Raw genomic sequence first — 24,411 nt, 5'->3', positions numbered from 1 at the left:
ATCTGAGCATGTTGACTCTACAAGTTACTGTACCCATCTTAAACCCACCTCAATCTGACCCGACGACCAATGACATTTCACACAAAAAATGCACTTCCTGGATAGCTTGCTAACTTTGATAGCAAGATGGTCATGTTTGAAGGTCCATAAAGCACACTTACGTTTTGTAGACACTCAATCACCTTGCTCATATAATCCTTCTGACATTCGTATGGGGTGAAAGGGAAATCCACAGTTATCCCTTTCAAAGTCAGTGGAGGCATCGTTTTTCAGCAGGCTCGCGCAGCTTGCTAGCTGGCTACATTAGCAGATTAGTAAACTAGCTCTTCAGCTAAAGCAACCTAACAAGTACAGGCTGTCAAACCACAGAACTGGTCAGCACCTGAAACATAACTAAGGATGTATGGAGTTGCTTGGCTGATGTATCTCCCCGAATTCAATTCACCGGAATTAAAGACAGTCAGTGCGGTTCAACTTTCATGCTTGGCGCGAACTCTCTGCTTTCACACATGCGCACTTGCGCAAAGATTACAAGCAAAGGCATGGCTCTTTGCTGCCTCATGATAGGCTCATCTACTAACTCGATGGACATTAGATTATTATGTGCACTGACTGTTGATGCGTTTGCTTGAATTGAATTTGTATAGTGGCCAATGCTTATAGTCTTTATTCACAACAGAATGTCTGTGATGTTGTCCGGCAGTGTCATTGATATGAAATCAAAGACATTTTGCGCACACACACACACACACACACACACACACACGTGCAGACTACACAACCACACTCATAGACAGACAAACATGGTAGGAGGTATGCTCTCTTTCTCTCGTAAATTAGCAGAGCACCCAGAAATTAGCAAAAGCGCCATATAAACCGGGTGGTTCGAGCCCTGAATGCTGATTGTCTGAAACAGTGTTATACCACGGGTATGACAAAACAATACTTTTATTGTTCTAATTACTTTGGTAAACAGTTTATAATAGCAATGAGGCACCTCGGGGGTTTGTGGCTGCATCCAGGTGCTCTGCATTGTGTCATGCATAAACAGTGATATAATGGCCATTAACAGTACCACAAGTCCTTGGTCCTTATTGCTTAATTAGACATAATGTATTCGTTGTAGAAGTTGATCTCAAAAAGTCAGACAGAAGTAGATAATAAGAAAAATAATATGCTTATTTAATGAAAACAAGACACTTGGATGTTCACCTCAATATGAAATCAGGCATGGGGTTCATATATACAGTCATTGGGTTGTTCAATGGCATACATGTATTTGTTTTTTTATCTATCACTTGGTGATTTCATTTCAGAGAGACAAATTATCATGTTTTGTTGCAAACTCTATATATTCGCCTCACTGAGAGAAACAAGTAGTACTGCTAAGTTTTACATAGTGAACTGTGAAAAGTAACTAGCCTACATTTTTTATAAAGAACGGTATAATTTAATTATCAATACAGCAATATAGATCTGTAAGTAAAATATAAACATTTGACATTTTAATCAGATGCTCTTATCCAGAGCGACTTACAGTTCAACCACATATCACAGTCAAAAATACAGGACTTGAATATTCCATTCCAGCTAATTAACAATTGATAAATAGCGTTTTTGCAACAAAACCCATTTTAATACACTTCTAAAATCTATTAATAGAACATTTGAGAACAGTAAGATTTTACACACATGTGAAGGTACATATAAGCAATAATTTCTGAGGAAAAAACACAAATGTGAAAAATTGGTGGATATAGCTTTTTTCCAATATAAATGCAATATAAAAACATGTATATTTTCTTTCACAGACAGGAAGCTTTGCCATGCTCTGCTGCCAGTATCAAGAAGGAGAGGCCAGTTCAAGATTTAATTGACCACAACAACAAAACTCATATCAACAATTCTTGTTCCAGACATTCTTGCTTCAACACTGTTGTGTGTGTTTTTATCCCAAAATGACGGAGCACATCTTGGAGCTCCAAGGTGCAACAAGCTAGAAGAGCCCAAACTGACCTAGCTCTGGTCCAGTCGTTGGTGAAAGTTCTTCCACGTTAGTGCACATTCCGCCACTACGACTGGCGCACAATCCCCTACTACAAGTGGAGGAATGCTCACAAGTGCCCTGGACCAGAGCTAAACCTGAACCAGTAAGCTGAAACAATGTATTGCTAAGGACTCCTTACATGTACAGTTTTCCTATATACAGTGGGGAGAACAAGTATTTGATACACTGCCGATTTTGCAGGTTTTCCTACTTACAAAGCATGTAGAGGTCTGTAATTTTTATCATAGGTACACTTCAACTGTGAGAGACGGAATCTAAAACAAAAATTCCCCAGGCACAGATCTGGGGAAGGGTACCTACCAAAAAATGTCTGCAGCATTGAAGGTCCCCAAGAACACAGTGACCTACATCATTCTTAAATGGAAGATGTTTGGAACCACCAAGACTCTTCCTAGAGCTTGACGCCTGGCCAAAAGAAAAATCAGGGGGGAAGGGCCTTGGTGATGGAGCTGACCAAGAACCTGATTGTCACTCTGACAGAACTCTAAGGTTCCTCTGTGGAGATGATAGAACCTTCCAAAAGGACAACCATCTATGCAGCGCTCCACCAATCACGACAGCCCGCTTGGATACCAAGCATCATGTTGAGGATCTTCAAAGAAGAATTGGAGAAACTCACAAAATAAAGGTGTGCCAAGCTTGTAGGGGCATACCCAAGAAGACTCAATGCTGTAATCGCTGCCAAAGGTGCTTCAACAATGTGATGCGTAAAGGGTCTGAATACTTGTGATATTTCAGTTTATTATTTGTAATAAGTTTACAAAAAGTTCTAAAAACCTGTTTTTGCTTTGTCATTATGGGGTATTGTGTGTAGATTGAAGAGAAAAAAACAATTTAAACATTTTAGAATAAGGCTGTCACATAATAAAATGTCAAGGGGTCTGAATACTTTCCGAAGGCACTGTAGATACAGTTGAAGTCAGAAGGTTACATACACTTAGGTTGGAGTCATTAAAACTTGTTTTTCAACCACTCCACAAATTTCTTGTTAACAAACTATAGTTTTGGCAAGTCGGTTAGGACATCTACTTTGCACATGACACAGGTAATTTGTCCAACAATTGTTTACATACAGATTATTTCACTTATAATTCACTGTATCACAATTCCAGTGGGTCAGAATTTTACATACACTAAATTGACTGTGCCTTTAAACAGCTTGGAACATTCCAGAAAATGATGTAATGGCTTTAGAAGCTTCTGATGGGCTAATTGACATAATGTTGCGATTTTGTATTTAGAGGTAGGTGAAGGAGTCAAGCGCAGGAGAGCAGAGATGTCCAAGTAGCGTCTTTTAATAGGCAAGTCCACAACAATAGGGTCAGGTACAATACCAAATAAACGCCCACGACAAAAGAGAACACAGTTACTCACGGAAGGAGGAAAAACAACGCTCCTTAAACTTATACACAATTGGTATATACGTGAAAATAACTGAGGCACAACCTCAAGGAGCAACATGACACAAATTATCCCTCACAAACCTAAGCAGGCAACAGGGTGTAACGGTTGTCCTCCTCCTCTTCGTCCGAAGAGGAGGAGTAGGGATTGGACCAAAGCGCAGCGTTGTGATATGACATAATGAAATTTATTAAAGTAAAAACGAAACACGAAAATACTTAAACAAACTCCAAAACAAATGAACGATGTAGACAGACCTGAACGAGAGAACTTACATATACACGAAGAACGCATGAACAGGTACAGACTACACAAACGAACGAACAAACGAAACAGTCCCGTGTGGTGCACAGACACAGACACGGAAGACAACCACCCACAAACAAACAGTGTGAACAGCCTACCTTTATATGGTTCTCAATCAGAGGAAACGTCAAACACCTGTCCCTGATTGAGAACCATATAAGGCTAATACCAATGACCTAAACATAGAAACACAAAACATAGAATGCCCACCCCAACTCACGCCCTGACCAACTAAACACATACAAAAATAACAGAAAACAGGTCAGGAACGTGACACAGGGGTAATTATACACACAGAAATAAAGCAAATGAAACCAGGTGTGAAAGAACCAAAGACAAAACAAACGGAAAAGGAAAAAAGGATCGGTGATGGCTAGTAGGCCGGCTACGCCGACCGCCGAGCACCGCCCAAACAGGGAGAGGAACCACCTTCGGTGGAAGTCGTGACAGTACCCCCCCCATGACGCGCGGCTCCCGCAGCACGCCGACGCCGGCCTAAGGGACAACCCGGAGGACGAGGCGCAGGGCGATCCGGATGGAGGCGGTGAAACTCCCTCAGCATTGATGGGTCTATTACGTCCTCCACCGGCACCCAGCATCTCTCCTCCGGGCCGTACCCCTCCCAATCCACGAGGTACTAAAGGCCCCTCACCCGACGCCTCGAGTCCAGTATGGACAGAACTGCATTCGCCGGGGCCCCCTCGATGTCCAGGGGGGGCGGAGGGACCTCCCGCACCTCAGCTTCTTGAAGCGGACCAGCCACCACCGGCCTGAGGAGAGACACATGATACGAGGGGTTAATACGGTAATAAGGGGGAGCTGTAACCTATAACACACCTCGTTTATTCTCCTCAGGACTTTAAATGGCCCCACAAACCGCGGACCCAGCTTCCGGCAGGGCAGGCGGAGGGGCAGGTTTCGGGTCGAGAGCCAGACCCGGTCCCCTGGTGCGAACACCGGGGCCTCACTGCGGTGGCGGTCAGCGCTAGCCTTCTGCCGCCCTTCGGCACTGTTTAAGGTACCCGTGGGCGGCCTCCCAGGTCTCCCTCGAGCGCCGCACCCATTCGTCCACCACAGGAGCCTCGATCTGGCTCTGATGCCACGGTACCAGGACCGGCTGATACCCCAACACGCACTGGAAGGGCGATAGGTTCGTAGAGGAGTGGCGGAGTGAGTTCTGGGCCATCTCTGCCCATGGGATGAACTTCGCCCACTCCCCTGGCCTGTCCTGGCAATACGACTGCAGAAACCTACCCACATCCTGGTTTACTCTCTCCACCTGCCCATTACTCTCGGGGTGAAAACCTGAGGTAAGGCTGACCGAGACCCCCAGACGTTCCATGAACGCCTTCCAAACCCTGAACGTGAACTGGGGACCCCGATCAGAAACCATGTCCTCAGGCACCCCGTAGTGCCGGAAGACGTGTGTTAACAGGGCCTCCGCAGACTGTAGGACCGTAGGGAGACCGGGCAAAGGGAGGAGACGACAGGACTTAGAAAACCGATCCACAACGACCAGGATCGTGGTGTTGCCCTGTGACGAAGGCAGATCGGTCAGGAAGTCCACCGACAGGTGTGACCAAGGCCGCTGTGGAACGGGAAGGGGTTGTAACTTCCCTCTGGGCAGGTGCCTGGGAGCCTTGCACTGAGTGCACACAGAGCAGGAGGACACATAAATCCTCACGTCCTTGGCCAAAGTGGACCACCAGTACTTCCCACTAAGACATCGCACCGTCCTACCGATGCCCGGATGACCAGAGGAGGGTGACGTGTGAGCCCACCAGGTCAACCTGTTGCGAACTTCAAGTGAAACGTACACCCGTCCAGCTGGACACTGTGGTGGAGTAGGCTCTAAACGCGAAGCCCGCTCGATGTCCACCTCCCACACCACCGGTGACACCAGACAAGAGGCCGGAAGTATGGGAGTGGGATCGATTGACCGCTCCTCCGTATCATACAGTCGGGACAGTGCGTCTGCCTTAGTGTTCTGGGAACCAGGTCTATATGATATAGTAAACCTAAGGTAAGGTAAACCTAAGGCCGAGGTAAGCAGAGCCTTCAGGCGACCAAAAGCTCTGTCCGCCTCAGCCGACCACTGCAGACGCACTGGTACCCCATTCAGCAGTGAGGTAATGGGAGCAGCCACCTGCTCGAAACCCCGGATAAACCTCCGGTAGTAGTTGGCAAACCCTAAAAACCGCTGCACCTCCTTTACCGTGGTTGGAGTCGGCCAATTACGCACGGCTGCAATGGGGTCACACTCCATCACCAACCCTGATGTGGAAATGCGATATCCTAGGAAGGAGACGGCCTGTTTGAAGAACAAGCATTTCTCAGCCTTGACGTACAGGTCATGCTCCAACAGTCGCCCAAGTACCTTGCGCACCAGAGACACATGCGCGGCGCGTGTAGCGGAATATACCAGAATGTTATAGATATAAACCACCACCCCCTGTCCGTGCAGGTCCCTGAGAATCTCGTCTACAAAGGATTGGAAGACTGCTGGAGCATTCTTCAACCCGTACGTCATGACGAGGTACTCATAATGGACGGATGTGGTACTAAACGCTGTCTTCCACTCATCTCCCTCCCGGATACGCACCAAGTTATACGCGCTCCTGAGATCCAGTTTTGTGAAGAAGCGTGCCCCGTAAAATGACTCAATCGCCGTGGCGATGAGAGGTAGCGGGTAAGCAGGCAACAGGGGTAATTATACACACAGAAATAAAGCAAATGAAACCAGGTGTGAAAGAACCAAAGACAAAACAAACGGAAAAGGAAAAATGGATCGGTGATGGCTAGTAGGCCGGCTACGCCGACCGCCGAGCACCGCCCGAACAGGGAGAGGAACCACCTTTGGTGGAAGTCGTGACACATAATTTTAGTCAATTGGAGGTGTACCTGTTGATGTATTTCATGGCCTTCCTTCAGAGTCACTGCCTCGTTGCTTGACATCATGGGAAAATCAAAAGAAATCAGCCAAGACCTCAGAAAAGAAATTGTAGACCTCCACAAGTCTGGCTCATCCTTGGGAGCAATTTCCAAACGCCTGAAGCAAGTATAAACACCATGGGACCACGCAGCCGTCATACCACTCAGGAAGGAGACGCGTTCTGTCCCTTAGAAATGAACGTACTTTGGTGCAAAAAGTGCAAATCAATCCCAGAACAAACGCAAAGAACCTTGTGAAGATGCTGGAGGAAACAGGTACAAAAGTATCTATATCCACAGCAAAACGAGTCCTATATCGACATAACCTGAAAGGCCGCTCAGCAAGGAAGAAGCCACTGCCCCAAAACCGCCATAAAAAAGCCAGACTGGGGTTTGCAACACATGAGGACAGACATAGTACTTTTTGGAGAAATGTCCTCCGGTTTGATGAAACAAAAATAGAACAATTTGGCCGTGATGACCATCGTTATGTTTGGAGGAAAAAGGGGGATGCTTGCAAGCCGAAGAACACCATCCCAACCGTGAAGCATGGGGGTGGCAGCACCATGTTGTGGGGGTGCTTTGCTGTAAAAAGGACTGGTGCACTTCACAAAATAGATGGCATCATGAGGTAGGAAAATTATGTGGATATATTGAAGCAACATCTCAAGACATCAGTCAGGAAGTTAAAGCTTGGTCGCAAATGGGTCTTCCAAATGGACAATGACCCCAAGCATACTTCCAAAGTTGTGGAAAAATGGCATAAGGACAACAAAGTCAAATCAAATCAAATGTTATTTGTCACATACACATGGTTAGCAGATGTTAATTCTTATGGCTGCAATCCCGCTAACGGGATCGATATGACAACAGCGAGTGAAAGTGCAGGGCGCCAAATTCAAACAACAGAAATCTCATAATTAAAATTCCTCAAACATACATGTGTCTTATATCATTTTAAATGTAATCTTGTTGTTAATCCCACCACAGTGTCCAATTTCAAATATGCTTTTCAGCGAAAGCACTACAAATGATTATGTTAGGTCACCACCAAACCACAATAAGCACAGCCATTTTTCCAGCGAAAGATAGCAGTCACAAAAAGCAGAAATAGAGATAAAATTAATCACTAACCTTTGATGATCTTCATCAGATGACACTCATAGGACTTCATGTTACACAATACATGCATGTTTTGTTTGATAAAGTTCATATTTATATAAAAAAATCTGAGTTTACATTGGCGCGTTCCATTCACTTGTTCCAAAAACATCAAGTGATTTTGCATAGCCACATCGTTTCAACAGAAATACTCATCATAAATGTAGATGATAATACAAGTTATACACATGGAATTATAGATATACCTCTCCTTAATGCAACCGCTGTGTCAGATTTCAAAAAAACTTTACGGAAAAAGAAAACCATGCAATAATCTGAGACAGCGCTCAGAACAATAGCCAAATTAGCCGCCTTGTTGGAGTCAACAGAAACCAGAAAATACATGATAAATGTTTCCTTACCTTTGATGAACTTCATCAGAATGCAGTCCTAGGAATCCCAGGTCCACAATAAATGCTTGATTTGTTCGATAATGTCCGTTATTTTTGTCCAATTAGCTACTTTGGTTAGCGCGTTTGGTAAACAATTCCAAAGTCAAAGTGTGTCCACTATAACGTGACGAAATGTCCAAAAGTTCCGTAACAGTCAGTAGAAACATGTCAAACGATGTACTGAATCAATCTTTAGAATGTTGTTAACATACATCTTGAATAACGTTCCAGCCGGAGAATTACATTGACTTCAGTTGAGCGATGGAACGGAGCTGCCTCTCACGTGAACGCGCGTGTTCAATGCGTGGTCACCTCATGGCAGTGGTGAATCATTCCTGTCTCCTTCTGCCCCCCTTCACATTAGTCATCAGACAAAGTTCTATTGACTGTTGACATCTAGTGGAAGCCGTAGGAAGTGAAAACTCCTCCATATCTCGCTGTAATTTCAATGGGAGCTTGGTTGAAAATCTAGCAGCCTCAGAAAAAATCCAAACAGGAAGTGGAACTTCTCAGGTTTCTGCCTGCCATATGAGTTCTGTTATACTCACAGACATAATTCAAACAGTTTTAGAAACTTCAGAGTGTTTTCTATCCAATACTAATAATAATATGCATATATTAGCAACTATGACTGAGGAGCAGGCCGTTTACTCTGGGCACCTCTGTGCACCTATCATCCAAGCTACTCAATACTGCCCCTGCAGCCAAATGCGAGTGTAGCGAAATACTTGTGCTTCTAGTTCCGACAATGCAGTAATAACCAACGAGTAATCAAACCTAACAATTTCACAACAACTACCTTATACACACAAGTGTAAAGGGATGAAGAATATGTACATAAAAATATATGAATGAGTGATGGTACAGAACGGCATAGGCAAGATGCATTAGATGGTATAGAGTACAGTATATACATATGAGATGAGTAATGTAGGGTATGTAAACATATAAACGTGCCATTGTTTAAAGTGGCTAGTGATACATGTATTACATAAAGATGGCAAGATGCAGTAGATGGTATTGAGTACAGTATATACATATGAGATGAGTAATGTAGGGTATGTAAACATTATATTAAGTGGCATTGTTTAAAGTGGCTAGTGATACATTTTTTACATACATTTTTCCATTATTAAAGTGGCTGGAGTTGAGTCAGTATGTTGGCAGCAGCCACTCAATGTTAGTGGTGGCTGTTTAACAATCTGATGGCCTTGAGATAGAAGCTGTTTTTCAGTCTCTCGGTCCCTGCTTTGATGCACCTGTACTGACCTCGCCTTCTGGATGATAGTGGGGTGAACAGGCAGTGGCTCGGGTGGTTGTTGTCCTTGATGATCTTTATGGCCTTCCTGTGACATCGGGTGGTGTAGGTGTCCTGGAGGTCAGGTAGTTTGCCCCAGGTGATGCGTTGTGCAGACCTCACTACCCCCCGGAGAGCCTTACGGTTGTGGGCGGAGCAGTTGCCGTACCAGGCGGTGATACAGCCCGACAGGATGCTCTCGATTGTGCATCTGTAAAAGTTTGTGAGTGCTTTTGGTGACAAGCCAAATTTCTTCAGCCTCCTGAGGTTGAAGAGGCGCTGCTGCGCCTTCTTCACCACACTGTCTGTGTGGGTGTGGGTGTCCGTGATGTGTACGCCGAGGAACTTAAAACTTACGACCCTCTCCACTCCTGTCCCATCGATGTGGATAGGGGGGTGCTCCCTCTGCTGTTTCCTGAACTAGATGATTGAGTTGGAGGCGTGCATGGCCACGCAGTCGTGGGTGAACAGGGAGTACAGGAGAGGGCTCAGAACGCACCCTTGTGGGGCCCCAGTGTTGAGGATCAGCGGGGTGGAGATGTTGTTACCTACCCTCACCACCTGGGGGCGGCCCGTCAGGAAGTCCAGTACCCAGTTGCACAGGGCGGGGTCGAGACCCAGGGTCTCGAGCTTGATGACGAGTTTGGAGGGTACTATGGTGTTAAATGCTGAGCTGTAGTCGATGAACAGTATTCTCACATAGGTATTCCTCTTGTCCAGATGGGTTAGGGCAGTGTGCAGTGTGGCTGCGATTGCGTCGTCTGTGGACCTATTGGGGCGGTAAGCAAATTGGAGTGGGTCTAGGGTGTTAGGTAGGCGGGAGGTGATATGGTCCTTGACTAGTCTCTCAAACCACTTCATGCCCCCATGCACAAAGTGAGGTCCATACAGAAACGGTTTGTCAAGATCGGTGTAGAATATCTTGACTGGCCTGCACAGAGCTCTGACCTCAACCCTAAAGTTTGGGATGAATTAGAATGCTGACTGCGGGCCTGATCGCTCAACATCAGTGCCCGACCTCACTAATGCTCTTGCGGCTGAATGGAAGCAAGTCCCTGCAGCAATGTTCCAACATCTAGTGGAACGCCTTCCCAGAAGAGCGGAGGCTGTTATAGCAGCAAAGGGGGGGCCAACTCCATATTCATGCCCATGATTTTGGAATGAGACATTCCACGAGCAGGTGCCCACATTCTTTTGCCCATGTAGTGTAGATAGATACAGTAGAGCGATAGATTGTTTGGGTTATGCAACTTGGTTTGTGGAAAGAGAAAGACAGCTTTTAGGAGTGTGAACTTAGAGACAATGACATTTTACTGACTTTACTATTGGCTATAGATGTACAAGCAGTTGCAAACAACTCGCCATTTGAATACACGAGAATAGACTACAAATTGGTTGGTGGTCGTTGGCACTGTCCGTGGTGCTGAAGGGGTGTCCTTAATCCACACCTATGCCCATGCCTCTTAAGGTGCCAAAAGTGAAGGCTACCATTTTCTGTTAGTCTTAGATAATAATCCTATACACCCATCCATCTGCCTCTGTCTATCCTTATAGCCACCCATATCCTGTGTGCGTGCACGCGTGTGTCTTCAAGCGCTCACTCCTCCGCCTCTTCTCCTTAACTCCTCCTCTTGACAGACCGCAGCCGGTTAGATCTGACTAGAGTGCGTTGTTCATTGTTCATTAACGCAGCAGCGGACAGCTTCCACCCTCACACGGATACACAACCATTTCTTCTCCCTCATCGCCTTTCCCGTCAGTTACCATGGCGAGCACAGTATCAGGTAAGAGTCGGGGAAAAGCTTTGTTATTTCAAGCATAGTCGGCTGCGTTACTGTAGATTTGGTGATGGCTCGAGGTGCGACCTGTCTGGGTGACTAGTAGCAACCCGTGTGGCTGCACTCACTTCATGTTACAGACAAGGCTACCATATATAGAGTCACCTAGCCTACCTATTGACTAAATGTTAGGCTAGATTACGCTGAATATACACTCAAACAGTAAAGCCTTTGATGGAATATTTCAAACGTTGTATAAACGACGGTCTTTGTGATATTGATGAAAGGTTACTGGTCCTGATGCAGATGAGACCACTCCTTTTGTCACAATGTCGCTTAGCGCGAGTTATGTTTTACAGCACAACTTGCGTCATTTCAAATAATGTAAGATCCCCAATATGACATACAGTAAGCAATTTCTGATCAATATTAATTTGTGGAAATGAATAGACTTTGATGGATGCATCCCACGGGCACCAATCAAAGCTCAAAACTGAAATGTTTATCCAGTTTTTTTTTTAAGTAAGCAAAGGAGTCACTGGAGACATAGATAATTAAAACGTGCAATGATATAGATTTGGCCAATTGTGGCAATACAATTGCTGAATAGGCTACTGATGTGGGGAGGTAACATTTTGGTCATCAGTTCTCTTGCTTGCAACTTACTCAAAAATGAGTGTAAATGTTCATCCAAAGTTTGAACATGTCTTATTATGATTGTTTTGTGTGTGTGTGTATATGTGTGTGTGTGTGTGTGTGTGTGTGTGTGTGTGTGTGTGTGTGTGTGTGTGTGGGAGGGAGGGAGAGAGAGATGTAATTATATAAAGGATTATCTTCTTCAGAAGGATAAGTCACTAGGAGACAGCTATGCAACAAATGACAAGTAATTCATCAAATTTGTAGATTAGCTGGTATTGCTATTATACATATACCAAAGTTTATTGTAGTAACCAAAACAAACTGTCCTCTAAAGGACACACAGGAGTAGTAGTATGGTTTTCATAGAACAAAACAGGAACCAAACCACTAGATCTTTAGTCCTCAGCAGTGATATTGGTTAACCACACACGCACACACACACACACACACACACACACACACACACACACACACACACACACACACACACACACACACACACACACACACACACACACACACACACACACTAGATAAACAAAGAAAGCATTTCTTACATTCTTAGATGGTTTGAAATCTGGATGGTTTATGTCTATGTCATGTAAAAGGTTGTCAGGTGTGTTGTGCCTGGCCTAGTCCTAAATAGCCAATGTCACATGGAGCTAATATAAAAAGCCTCAAGGAAAGACACCTGGCCACCAGTGTGATATCTAAATTCTGCAGATTAAACACTTTGTCACCCCTCTTCCTGGTAGAGCTGGCCTATATCATGACTGTGTGTGTGTGTGTGTGTGTGTGTGTGTGTGTGTGTGTGTGTGTGTGTGTGTGTGTGTGTGTGTGTGTGTGTCTTGCTGTGGATCAATAGCTCAGTGCTGAGCAGTAGCGGCCACACCCTTAGCAACAGATAGAATCAGGGGAGTATACAACAGCAGTCCATGTGTTCAGTTGTATTACAGGAATACAGGTTATTTGTTCTGTACAGTGTATTATCTTATAATAATAAAGAATTAGCTAACTCCTCAGCTAAACGCATGCTTTATGCCCATTTTTCACTGAAAGCCTACTGTAAAGATGATACTCTCAAATGTATTACTTAATTTATATACATTTGTACAATGGTTTTACTGTAGCACTTTTGGTGGACAGATAGAGATAATGCACATTCAAACCTAACCCAAAACTAGCTAGAGTCAGTCCTTGTTTGTTGTCTCTGCCATTGTCTCAGTCCGGCTGGAAGAGAATTGAGCGAATCAAAAGAGGGAGGTTAAAGAACAAGCTCGCACTTCCTGTCAAAATTGAACTGCTTTGACCTTTGCGCTCTGTTCCAATCAATGGCCCAATTACATTCTGATTATTCACCCCCTTCCCCTCTGTCCTGGTTGATTCTCCTTCTGGGATATAAAAGTATAAAATACGGTTAAGCAATATAGCGACTAGCTGGCCTATGTGGAGCTATAATCATATGTTTGCTTACACCCAACATAATCTGCCAATCCAGAAAGTTTGAGATCTATAACAAAGGGATACATAATGTTGATGGGAAGGGAACAATCTATTTTATTGGAACCTTCCCTTGGAATGTTTGGGGGAGTGATCACAGCTTGTGTATCTGTATCTGTTTCTTAAGTGGTCTAGAAAGTAGGTGAACCCCCTATGGTGTTCTTTGCTTCTGGGTGTTCTGTGTCTGCTGGGTTCCCACCAGTGGTACGTCGTTACATGCTAACTCGTTATGATCAAAGTCTGTTCTTTTGAAGTTGTACCTAGTCTCCTGTGAGGAGAGACTGAAAAGAGAGACTGAAAATAACTATTTTGTAGCCGTGAATAGATCAAGACAAGAAAGGCAAGTGTTTACAAAGAAGAGAGAGAAAAGATAGTAGGATGGAGAGATCTGGAAATAGAGTGATAAACAATTCTGCAGAGGCTGCCAGGGTAACAAGAGCTTAAGGGAAGGAGGGGGAGAGAGAGAGAGCGAGAGAGAGAGAGTGGGGAGGGGTGCTGCTGAGCCAAAGGAGAAATCATATTAAGGTTTCATCTGGAAGCATGCACATGAAATATGGGCCTCAAACTACTTAATTTCCCAAGCGACACCGAGTTAGTCAGGCAGTGCTATTGGAGGAGATAGTATTCTATTACTGTAGAAGGGGGGCTTTTGGCACAGTATTTTGTGGATTGGGGATATTTTGTGGTTCATTTTTTTGTGGATTGGGCATATAGTGAAATAAATAGGATTTAAGTAATTGATTTCCTGATATTGTGCCACCAAAAGTCTGATTTAGTTTTCTCCTGTTAGGTTACAGTGAAAATGGTTGATTAATCCAATCGTTTATGCATCATAGACTTATTTTGTGTGTGTGTGTGTGTGTGTGTGTGTGTGTGTGTGTGTGTGTGTGTGTGTGTGTGTGTGTGTGTGTGTGTGTGTGTGTGTGTGTGTGTGTGTGTGTGTGTGTGTGTGTTTGGGGGGGGCTCATGTAGTAGATCATAGAGCATTGACTTTTTTGCTTCCATTGAACCCCTTCATGGAGCTGTTGGAATAAGCGCCACACTCCATAGACATATTCAGCACCTTGGTAAATATCAGCAGTTCCTTACTTTCTCTGATGAACCTGCCTTTCCTACTGAGGCACTTAGGGCTCTGGCACTGCTGTAGAGATGAATTCTCAGCCTCTGCAATGTCAGCCATGTTATGGGGGTCTAAGGGTTTGTTGGCTCTCCACTGCAGGAGTAGACTGATGTTTTTTGGGGGGGGACCACAGGGATTATTATTCCAAAGAAAACCAAGCAAGGACACCTTTCTAAAAAAGAGCATTTGAATAATTTACAATGCACGCCCACCAGCATGGAAGACTGTGTGTGTGCACAGCAGGAGGGAGGCTTGCGTGTGTGTGCATACTATATGTGCGTGCATTAAAGGTGTGTGTTAGGTGTGCGTATACTGATGTGTGTGTATGTGTAGTTTTAGCTTTGTGTGTCTGTGCGGTGTGCATGAATCTGTGTGAGGCTTTAGCTGTGTGTGTATCTCTGTGTGATATGCATGCACACGCAAATGGATGGAGGAAGAGGAGGATGGAAGTTGACATCACTCCTCAATAATTCAGCACATGACCAGGCAAAAAACAGCCACTGAGATTACCCTAGCGACCCAGCCTCGTTGTCGAAAACGTGCCTTCTCTTTAAAGGTCCAATGCAGCCATTTTCTTCTCAATACCAAATCATTTTTGGGTAACAATTAAGTACCTTACAGTGATTGTTTTAAATTAAAATGGTCCAAAAAAATAAATAATTATTCTTAGCAATATGCAATTTCTCAAGCAAGAATTTTGCTGGAACTGTCCTGGTGTTGTCTGAGAGAGGGGCCTAATTGGAGAAGCCTAATGGGAGGTATATGTAACCTGAAAACGAGCTGTTATTGGGAGACAGGAGGGTAAACTATCTTTCTTATTGGTCTATTAACCAGGCTTTCCAAAAATCCCACTCAGCCAAACAAGCAAAAATGTCATGTGGTCTTTTCAAACAGCACTTACACTAAAAGTGCATTATCATAATTTTCACAATTTCACAGTATTATTCAAACTTTATAGTGTAGAAATATATACAAAACACGGTAAAATCACATTTTTGAGTGCTCTGCCACAATCATCTGCTGTTTCCTGGCATGATTCAGGAAGCAGCTCAGCCCCTGCGTTCTATAAGGAGTAGGATGAAGTTTCCCCTAGACACTGGTCTGGGGTTCGTTTTGCATTTCCTCTACTAATGCACAAGGCTAGCATTTGGGGAGGGCAAACTGATCCTAGACCTTTACAGTGCAACTTTAAACTTTAAATGGAGGATGGAGGCTTCCTGCTGAGAATAAGATGTCTGCTGCTCAATGCAGGACGCAGTTTTCTTCCTGAATAGAACTGCTAAGTAAAATATGTCTGGGGGCACGTGCACCTACAGACCCTTCTCATTCTCTTATTCGCTCTCTCTCTCTCCATTTTTGTATTTATACAGTCCGTTTCACAATGAGGGTAAACACAATACAATAGATACAAAATACATAAAATGTACAGTTGCTCTAAGGTACTGCACCCTGTCTTTGAGATGACATTGGAAGAATGTTTACTAAATATTCACAGAACATTGCAATTTATGCAATGAGAGCAGGGATGACAGCAAAGGTATAACACAGAAACACAAAGGTATAACACACAAATTCTCTGACCACTCTTGCTTTGCCATTTACACTGTAAATGTTACACAATTTAATGAGCATTGGAAAAAGTTGCGCAGTTGCTGACTCTCACATTTGGACAATATTTCTATCCTGCACAGATTCTATATTCAGGCTTAAGCCCTTTCAGCATCACGGTGCTGTCCACCTACACACAGACACTAGAGACACATGCTTAATTATCTCTTGCATTGAAATCCATCACACCTAGTTGTAATTAGTAGAGATCTGAGACAAATCAGATTCGTAGCAGATCTCTGCAAATGTGGAAGCAGTGTTTAACATGGCAGGAACCCCATCAATATGATTTATGGATCATCTGCGACACTGTGTTACACGACTGCGATGGAAAGGGGCCTTACATGTGTTTGCAAGGCTAACATGGCTGAAACATTAACGGCACTTTGAAAAATGTTTAAATAAAGGATCCTTTTTTTTAAACTCCAGGGTGTGTGCTGTGCCCACTTTCCTCATGTACCCATGAGAGTTAGAGCAGGTCGGTATATCTGCTCCAACACAGCCTGCTTATCTATTCAGCAGCAGCAAGCCACCTTAAAAGGCATTGATCTTTAAGAGGAAGTAGTATTTCCAGGGGCTAATCGTCTAGACATGCTCAGGCTCCTGCCTCATTAGCATTAAAGGACGACTGACTTCAGACAGGACCAACACACAGGCAGTCATGGGGCGCGTCCCAATTATCTCTCCTTGCTCTTAGGGGTAAACGTACCCCAGGTTTTGAACCACTGGTGAAAAAATACTACAGCAGATGGTGTCTTTCATATACAATATGTAGGTTGGCGTGAGTTTCTTAAAGCACCACAACTGAGCAGTACTTTGAGACGGGTGCTGGTGAATTCACTCCAATGGCTCACACACCCTGCCAAGCATAAAACAAGTCACACTGCAGAATGCACACCACTGAACACAGACTGCGGAGCACACGCTACTTACGTAACCCGCACTTGTTCAGTGGTTGCATTCAGTGGCATGGTTCCTACAGGGGCCAGGGAGGGACCATGTGAAAACTTAGGGGTTGAGGGGGCGGGGGGACTGCTTTGGATGAGATTAATATTACATGTTAAGTCTCTGTGCTGCTGTGGAGCAGTGACAGGAAGGGGAACATACTCAGCTGTAAAGTACAGTATCTTCATCATCAGAAGAGAAGGTGGCGTAGTCACACAATAAGGCAATTCAAATGGTGAAGGGTCACCAGTCTTCTATTAGTTGATTTGATTGATAGTTAGTGGATATTTCCATACTAGGTTGCACTCCCATATTAGTGGGTCTTTCCCTGTGTTTGGTGTGCTACAGAGAGTGCAGGTGATATTTTCCTTTAATTTGTGAAAGGAAAAACTGTCATACTTTCCTTGAAGTGGCTTCTGATGAGGTGTTACTATACATTGCCTTATAAACATTCATATAACACCTTAAAGATGAACTGGATAATAAAACTACAGGAGAGGCCTCTTAGCTGTGATATATTCACAACATATCACGGCCTCTCATACCTGTTTGCTTTGTTATACAGTTTCATAATGTTGACTGCATCTATAAGCTGTTGTGAATGTCCATATGGCAAAATAACACTTCATAAGAAGCTACATTAAGTACATTAAGCGTTACCAAACCTTCTACCTCAACGGTATTAAATCCATTCAGCCCCAGTTCACTCCCCAAAACCTGACTACAGTACATCCTGGCACTTGGATAATCCCTTCATGTGTCCTATCAGCGACCTCCAGACAAACCCTGCCTTCAGCCTAGAAGTCGTAAATGAAATTCCCCTGACAAACAAGCCTAAAAGCTACATGTCCCCCACATTGCTGATCATATCTTAGACCATAAATAATGAGAACACTGACCTTTAACACAATAGTAATTAGACCTGTATTGATTAAGTGTAACTGTGATGTGTAGGCTGCGTCTTCTCCCTCGCCTCTGCTGACTGATCTGGGTGTGAGCCTTAGACAGAGCTTCATTACCCAGAGGGACAGAATGCTAAACAGTTGCTTTGTGTCACAGCTATTTATTTGGGGGGGGGGGGGGGGGGGGGGGGGGGTTCATAAGGGCATGCAAGGGAAAAAGGCTGTAAAACATTCAGCAATCTAGAACGAAAGTCCCTCGCTGTTTGTCTGTTTTTTTTCTCCGTTTGGTGCCTCATGAACACAACCCAATACTGTCTATTATCAGAGCTAGCCATCTTAAGCTTTGGTGGGTTAACTTTGGGCTTGGTTTTACCACAGTTATTGGCAGGGCCGGACTACCGTATTTGGTATGTTGCAGTTTTATAATGCTCTTCTACACATTTTGTCTTGAGGCAAAGAGAAAATGTTGCAGTTTAAAAGCAAATTTCCTGCAATTCTATACTTTTTGCCATGGGTCAGAGAGAAACATTTGCTGTTTTATAGCTCATCTCATGCTATTGTTCACATTTTGTCATGAGGCTGAGAGAAAATGTTTCAGTTTAAAGCTAATTTCCTGCTATTCTATACAGTGCATTCGGGATGTATTCAGACCCCTTGACTTTTTCTATATTTTGTTACGTTACAACCTTATTCTAAAGTGGATACACTTTTCCCTCATCTATCTACAAACAGTACCCCATAATGACAAAGTGAAAACAGGTTTGTAGAAATGTTTACTAAAAATGAAATACCTTATTTACCTAAGTATTCAGACCCTTTGTTATAATACTTGAAATTGAGCTCAGGAGCATCCTGTTTCCATTGATCATACTTGAGATGTTTCTACAACTTGTTTGGAGTCCACCTGTGGTAAATTACATTGATTGGACATTATTTGGAAAGCACACACCATAAGGTCCCACAGTTGACAGTGCATGTTAGCGCAAAAACCAAGCCATGAACCATGAACCAAGCCATGAAGTCGAAGGAATTGTCCGTAGAGCTCCGAGACAGGACTGTGTCGAGGCACAGATCTGGGGAAGGACACTGTAGTATCTTAGAATGCTTCTTAGATTCATGACACCGGACACGTAAATACATTTTAGTATTTAATTTGAACCTAGAATAACATTACCGGTATACACTTGGCGTAAGCTACCTGAGACTTTTTCCGAGCACGGTTATGTGGACAGACATTTAAACGGCTATGGAGAGCAGAAAGCAAACCCTGTATTGAGTTAATACTGCCTTCTATTGGTAAACATAATTTAACTCTTTAGTCTTATTACCAAGCGTCACGTCTGGAGGAAACCTGGCACCATCCCTACGGTGAAGCATGGGGGTGGCAGCATCATACTGTGGGGATGTTTTCATCCTTGATGAAAACCTGCTCCAGAGCACTCAGGACCTCCGACTGGGGCGACGGTTCAACTTGCAACAGGACAACGACCCTAAGCACACAGCCAAGACAATGCAGGAGTGGCTTCGGGACAAGTCTCTGAATGTCCTTGAGTGGTCCAGCCAGAGCCTGGATTTGATTTGAACCCGATCTAACATCTCTGGAGAGACCTGAAAATAGCTGTGCAGCAACGCTCCCCATCCAACCTGACAGAGCTTGAAAGGATCTGCAGAGAAGTATGGGAGAAATACAGGTGTGCCAAGCTTGTAGCGTCATACCCAAGAAGACTTGATGCTGCCAAAGGTGTTTCAACAAAGTACTGAGTAAATTTTCTGAATACTTATGTATATGTGATATTTCAGTTTTTTATTTGTAATACATTTGCAAAAACATTTCTTAAAACCTTATGGAGTATTGCGTGTAGATTGATGAGGAAAACAAACAATTTAATACATTTTATCAAAAGCCTGTAACGTAACAAAATGTGGAAAAAGTCAATGGGTCTGAATACTTTCCGAATGCACAATTTTGCATTGAGGCTGAGACAGAATTTTGCAATTTAAAGCAAATTTCCTGTTATTCTACACATTTTGCTATCATATGCTATCTGGGGGGGGACGACGACACACATATCCCTGCGTGTCCGTTCGGTAATCCGACCCTGGTTATTGGATTTGCATAACCGTGCATAGTGGTAAAAGTAGATTACAAGTATCTCTAACATTGTAATTACAGTATGGGTAGCACCAGGCACACTCTTACTCTCTCTCTCTCACACACACACTCACATGACTCTGCCAAAGTGCTGAAATTTAAAAACTAGTCCAGTTGGCAGCTAATGCAATAGTCTCTAACTCAATCTGCTGTGAAAGTGCCATTACTGCACTTTCACGTTTTTATAGCAGACACACCTTCAATCTCATCCCAGCTGCACTGTATACAGCCTTGTAATACTAGCCTTCTTAACTACATTTCCTCCTAAAAACCTGGGGCCATGGTTGCCATGGTCACAAAGGAATATGGCAAATAAAAATAGGACGATTATTTTACCCTGTATATCATTTTAATATCTTACCATGTCTCTCGTTGTTTCTTTGTTCCTTAAAGCCTACACAGAGAAGATCAAGGAGATGTCCATGATGTCTCTCATCTGCTCCTGCCTATACCCCCAGACATCATACCCCACCACCAACTACCAATTTGGAGGTCAGCCCAAAGTGTGCTTTGTTTTTTAATGTGAATGTTGTATTTTGGCTTTAAATTCGTTCTTAGTCTCAAAACACTTTACATAGGATGAATTACCGGCCATACAATCTACCACCAATGTGTAGCACCCACCCATCTAGGGTAATGCACAACAGACATTTTGTGTCTTATTTGTCTTGTCTCTCTCAATAGACCTGGAGGTGAAGCCCATCAACAAGCGACTGTCGGGCCAGTCCTTTGAGGTGATCCTGAAGTCCCCCACCGACCTGTCCCCGGACATGCCCAGTCCCCTGGCCTCTCCCCCCGCCCTGACCTCGCCCCCCAAGAGGGACATCTCCCTGGATGAGCTGCAGAGGAGGCTGGAGGCAGCTGAGGAGAGGAGGAAGGTAAGACAAGAGGATGGAGGGAAAGGAGGGAGGGAGTAAGAAAAGGGAGGATAGGGAGAGAGTGGGGGGAAAAGCAGGTGAGATAGAAGTTCATGGAGGTTGCTGAGGACAGGCGGAAGGTAAGAGATGGGAACAGAGGGGAAGGAGAGTGCAAGAGAAGGAAATGAGGATGGGGGGGTGAGGAGGGGAAAAAGCATTTCAGGTTCATAGAGTTCATGGAGGTTGCTGAGGAGAGTAGGATGGTAAGAGAGGATGACAGATGCAAGTGTATGAAGGAAGGGTGCAAGTGTATGATGGAAGGGTGCAAGTGTATGAAGGAAGTCACGGAGGAGGGGAGAGGAAAAAAACATGTGAAGTATGTTAATTTAGTTTGCTGAGAGGTATTTTATTAGGATCCCCATTAGCTGTTGCAAAAGCAGCAGCTACTCTTCCTGGGGTCCACACAAAACATGAAACAATACGAATGACCATAATAAAGAACATCAATAGACAAGAACAGCTCAAGGCATAAGGCATTTTTAAGGTAAGAGAAGGGAAGGCAAGGCAAGGAAGACAGAGGGAGGAAAAGGAGGAGGAGAGACAAAAAGCTAGTGAGGTAAAAGGCTATTGACTTTGCTGAGGAGAGACGGAAGAAGAGACGTAAACAGGAGATTAAGTGAAATGAGGAAAAGATCATCACTCAATGGGGAGAAGGAGGCGAAGAAGCTGTAAGGAAAGATGAATGAGATGGGGAAACAAATACCAGTCTCTCTCTAGACATCCAGACCCTCTACTGAAATGCCAGAGCTGTCACACATGAATGAGCTTGGTTGTGTTCATTAGGCAACAAATGGAAGAAAAATGACCTGGACTTGTCCAATAAGAAATACCTATTGTCTTTTTCCATTGCTAAACTTTTCAAAACGTTTTCTGTCGCATGCCCTAATGAACACAACCTTGAAAAAGAGACGGATATCTGACATTTCATGAAAACGTACCAACCCATTGCTTCATCATCCTAGTTCAGTTAGGGGGATTTCCTGGGTTTTCTGTGAGCCTTTTTCTACCTTGCATTTCTACTTAAATAGAAAAACTGATGACTAATTATCGTTGTTGGGTGAGAACTGCTTCAATGCTTAATCGCTGCGTATCAGACAGACCCAGACAGACCTGTCATTGGGTTCCCTGAGGGAAAGAAAAGTCTGGGGAGCGCCTGTCATGGCTGCTGGAATATATCGTAGGGAGGAGGGAAATGTGTATGTGGAAGTCTGGGGGCAAAATCTGGTTGAATGCTTTGACAATAAATGATCAGGCTACTCATTAGCATTTTGATTCAATTCCCTGATATTGGGGAAATGATTTTATCATCAGTCTTTCCTACAACATAATAGGAACTGGATATTTTACCAGCAAACAAACACTTTAGTGTAGGGATAGAAATTGGTTATGGTTAGGGTCAAGGTTATGTTAAGGGACAGGGGTTAAGTTAATTTAAGTGAGGTTAGGGTAAGGGTTAGGGTTACGGAAAATCATAGAAGTTAGCATTGGGTTAGCATACTACTGCCGTATACTGACATTCATTTTCAGTAAATATACACTGCTAACAAAATCTGTGCATGAAAAGAGTGCACTTTTTCTCTCTGCTCCCTAGTCCCAGGAGGCTCAGGTGCTGAGGCATTTGGCTGAGCGGAGGGAGCATGAGAAGGAGGTGCTGCACAAGGCCATGGAAGAGAACAACAACTTCAGCAAGATGGCGGAAGAGAAGCTCAACTCCAAAATGGAGGCGAAGAAAGCGAACCGGGAGGCATACCTGAACTCACTGAAGCAGCGGCTCCGTGAGAAGGTGAGGGCCTGTTTTGTTTTCTCTCCTCTCTCTCTCTCTCTCTCTCTATCTCTAAGTCTGACGCCCCACCTTTTCTTGGTCAGAGAAATAAAGATCTATGCTCAGAACAGAACTAGCTAAGTACTCTGACATATTTCTAGGCTGTAGACAACATAACCTGTCACCTGCGTCTTGACAGATTTCTCTTTGTGGTGTTAATGGTTTTTCCTAGGAGATGCATGCAGCCGAAGTGCGCCGGAACAAGGAGCTGCAAGCAGACCTTTCTGGATAAGAAGGCTTTACTGAAAGGAATTCCCATTTCCCAGCTTGTGTGAAGTGTGTTTTTAGCGAGGAATTTTTGTGTCAAAAATCATAATTCTGCTCTACATCCTGCAATCTCATCTGTCATTCAATAGGGAACAAGTTTACCTGCAAGATATCACAACTGTCATAGCTCTTCATCTCTCTACACATCCCTACAGTATAACATTTTTTTCTCTCACTAAAACATCAACACCACCAGCATTTCAAACAGTAGATTTTAACATTTCTAAATGGTTGGAATACATTCTAATGGCTGGAATTTCAAATGTGCTGCGCACGCCCACACACACACATGCACAGACACAAACATACATAAAATTCACACACGTATAAACTCAAACACTGACATGCATCGCTTTTTACATAAATGGCATGGATTGTTGAAGGGGAGTCTGTCTTGATCTAACTGTGTAATGGACTAATAAAATGTGAGTGTACTGGATGTTGTCAATGTTCTTTTGGTTGTAAGACATAAGGTACTAAAAGGTAACTAGCCCTCCCTCCTAAGAACAATGTCTAATTGCTGACACAAAAAAGCTACGTTTGGAAAAAAATTGGTATGTGGATGAAGGACATGCTTAGACGAATAAACTATAAAGGGAAATAAATGGCTACAGTTGACACTTTTTAAGTTATTTCATGAAATGTTGTTTTTAGAAGTTACCCCGGTAGAGGATTATGGCATGGGGTTTCACACAAGTGTGTTAAAATCCATTTAATCAGTTTTATTTACAAATTCTTTAGAAAGTAGTACTTAAAAGCTAAGTCTAGTTGTCAAATAATATGCAGGGAAATGGTGTTGCACATGTCACCATTAATATCTGCACTATGAGGAGATTTGATGTAAAGTCCCTCTTAACTCACCTGCACATTAATTTTCTTTGTTCTTTGTTGTTACTTTTCCATACAATCCATTATGTACAATTGCACTAAATATGTTTGGAATAATACAAGATTTTAAATCCCAGCAGTCTTTAAAATTACATTCAGGAGCAAAAGGTTTTCAATGGTTGTTTTTAATTCATAAAAACAATAATTCATTGGAATATAATATTGGAATGGAATATAAATAATAACATTAGAATATAACATTTAATAACAATACCTTAACGAATTAACTCAGTGTAACATTGATGTGGCAACTCTCTTATGCTTCTAATTTGTGCCTGTAGGTCACAAATAAAGCTATCCCAAGGAAAATTGGAGCA

The 24,411-nt window shown here is 43.5% G+C and overlaps 2 protein-coding genes across 2 annotated transcripts in view; one reads left to right on the top strand and one right to left on the bottom strand.

Annotated features, from left to right (window-relative positions):
- rtel1 (regulator of telomere elongation helicase 1) overlaps window positions 1-473 on the bottom strand; it is a 55,575-nt gene extending 55,102 nt beyond the window's left edge. The window contains exon 1 of the mRNA XM_039007698.1: window positions 162-473. Coding sequence (XP_038863626.1) covers window positions 162-263 — 102 coding nt within the window. The 5' untranslated portion in view covers window positions 264-473. The remainder of the gene's footprint in view (window positions 1-161) is intronic.
- A 10,772-nt stretch (window positions 474-11,245) lies between these two features.
- On the top strand, window positions 11,246-23,553 carry LOC120058947 (stathmin-3-like). Its single transcript, XM_039007696.1, has 5 exons — window positions 11,246-11,340; window positions 20,594-20,692; window positions 20,885-21,078; window positions 22,709-22,900; window positions 23,112-23,553. The coding sequence occupies exons 1-5, from the start codon at window positions 11,322-11,324 to the stop codon at window positions 23,169-23,171; spliced, it is 564 nt and encodes a 187-aa protein (XP_038863624.1). The 5' UTR covers window positions 11,246-11,321; the 3' UTR covers window positions 23,172-23,553.
- The last annotated feature ends 858 nt before the right edge of the window (window positions 23,554-24,411 follow it).

The sequence above is a fragment of the Salvelinus namaycush genome, chromosome 14 (genome assembly GCF_016432855.1).
Source record: "Salvelinus namaycush isolate Seneca chromosome 14, SaNama_1.0, whole genome shotgun sequence".
NCBI lineage: Eukaryota > Metazoa > Chordata > Actinopteri > Salmoniformes > Salmonidae > Salvelinus > Salvelinus namaycush.
The sequence above is the reverse complement of the archived record's forward strand: the minus strand, read 5'-3'. Positions and strand labels throughout refer to the sequence as shown.

Bases quoted from the DNA above. Each gene is read 5' to 3' on its own strand.
- LOC120058947 (XM_039007696.1), top strand. The intron at 20,693-20,884 runs GTCAGCCCAAAG...CTCTCTCAATAG, and splicing joins CACCAACTACCAATTTGGAG to ACCTGGAGGTGAAGCCCATC. The intron at 22,901-23,111 runs GTGAGGGCCTGT...GGTTTTTCCTAG, and splicing joins AGCAGCGGCTCCGTGAGAAG to GAGATGCATGCAGCCGAAGT.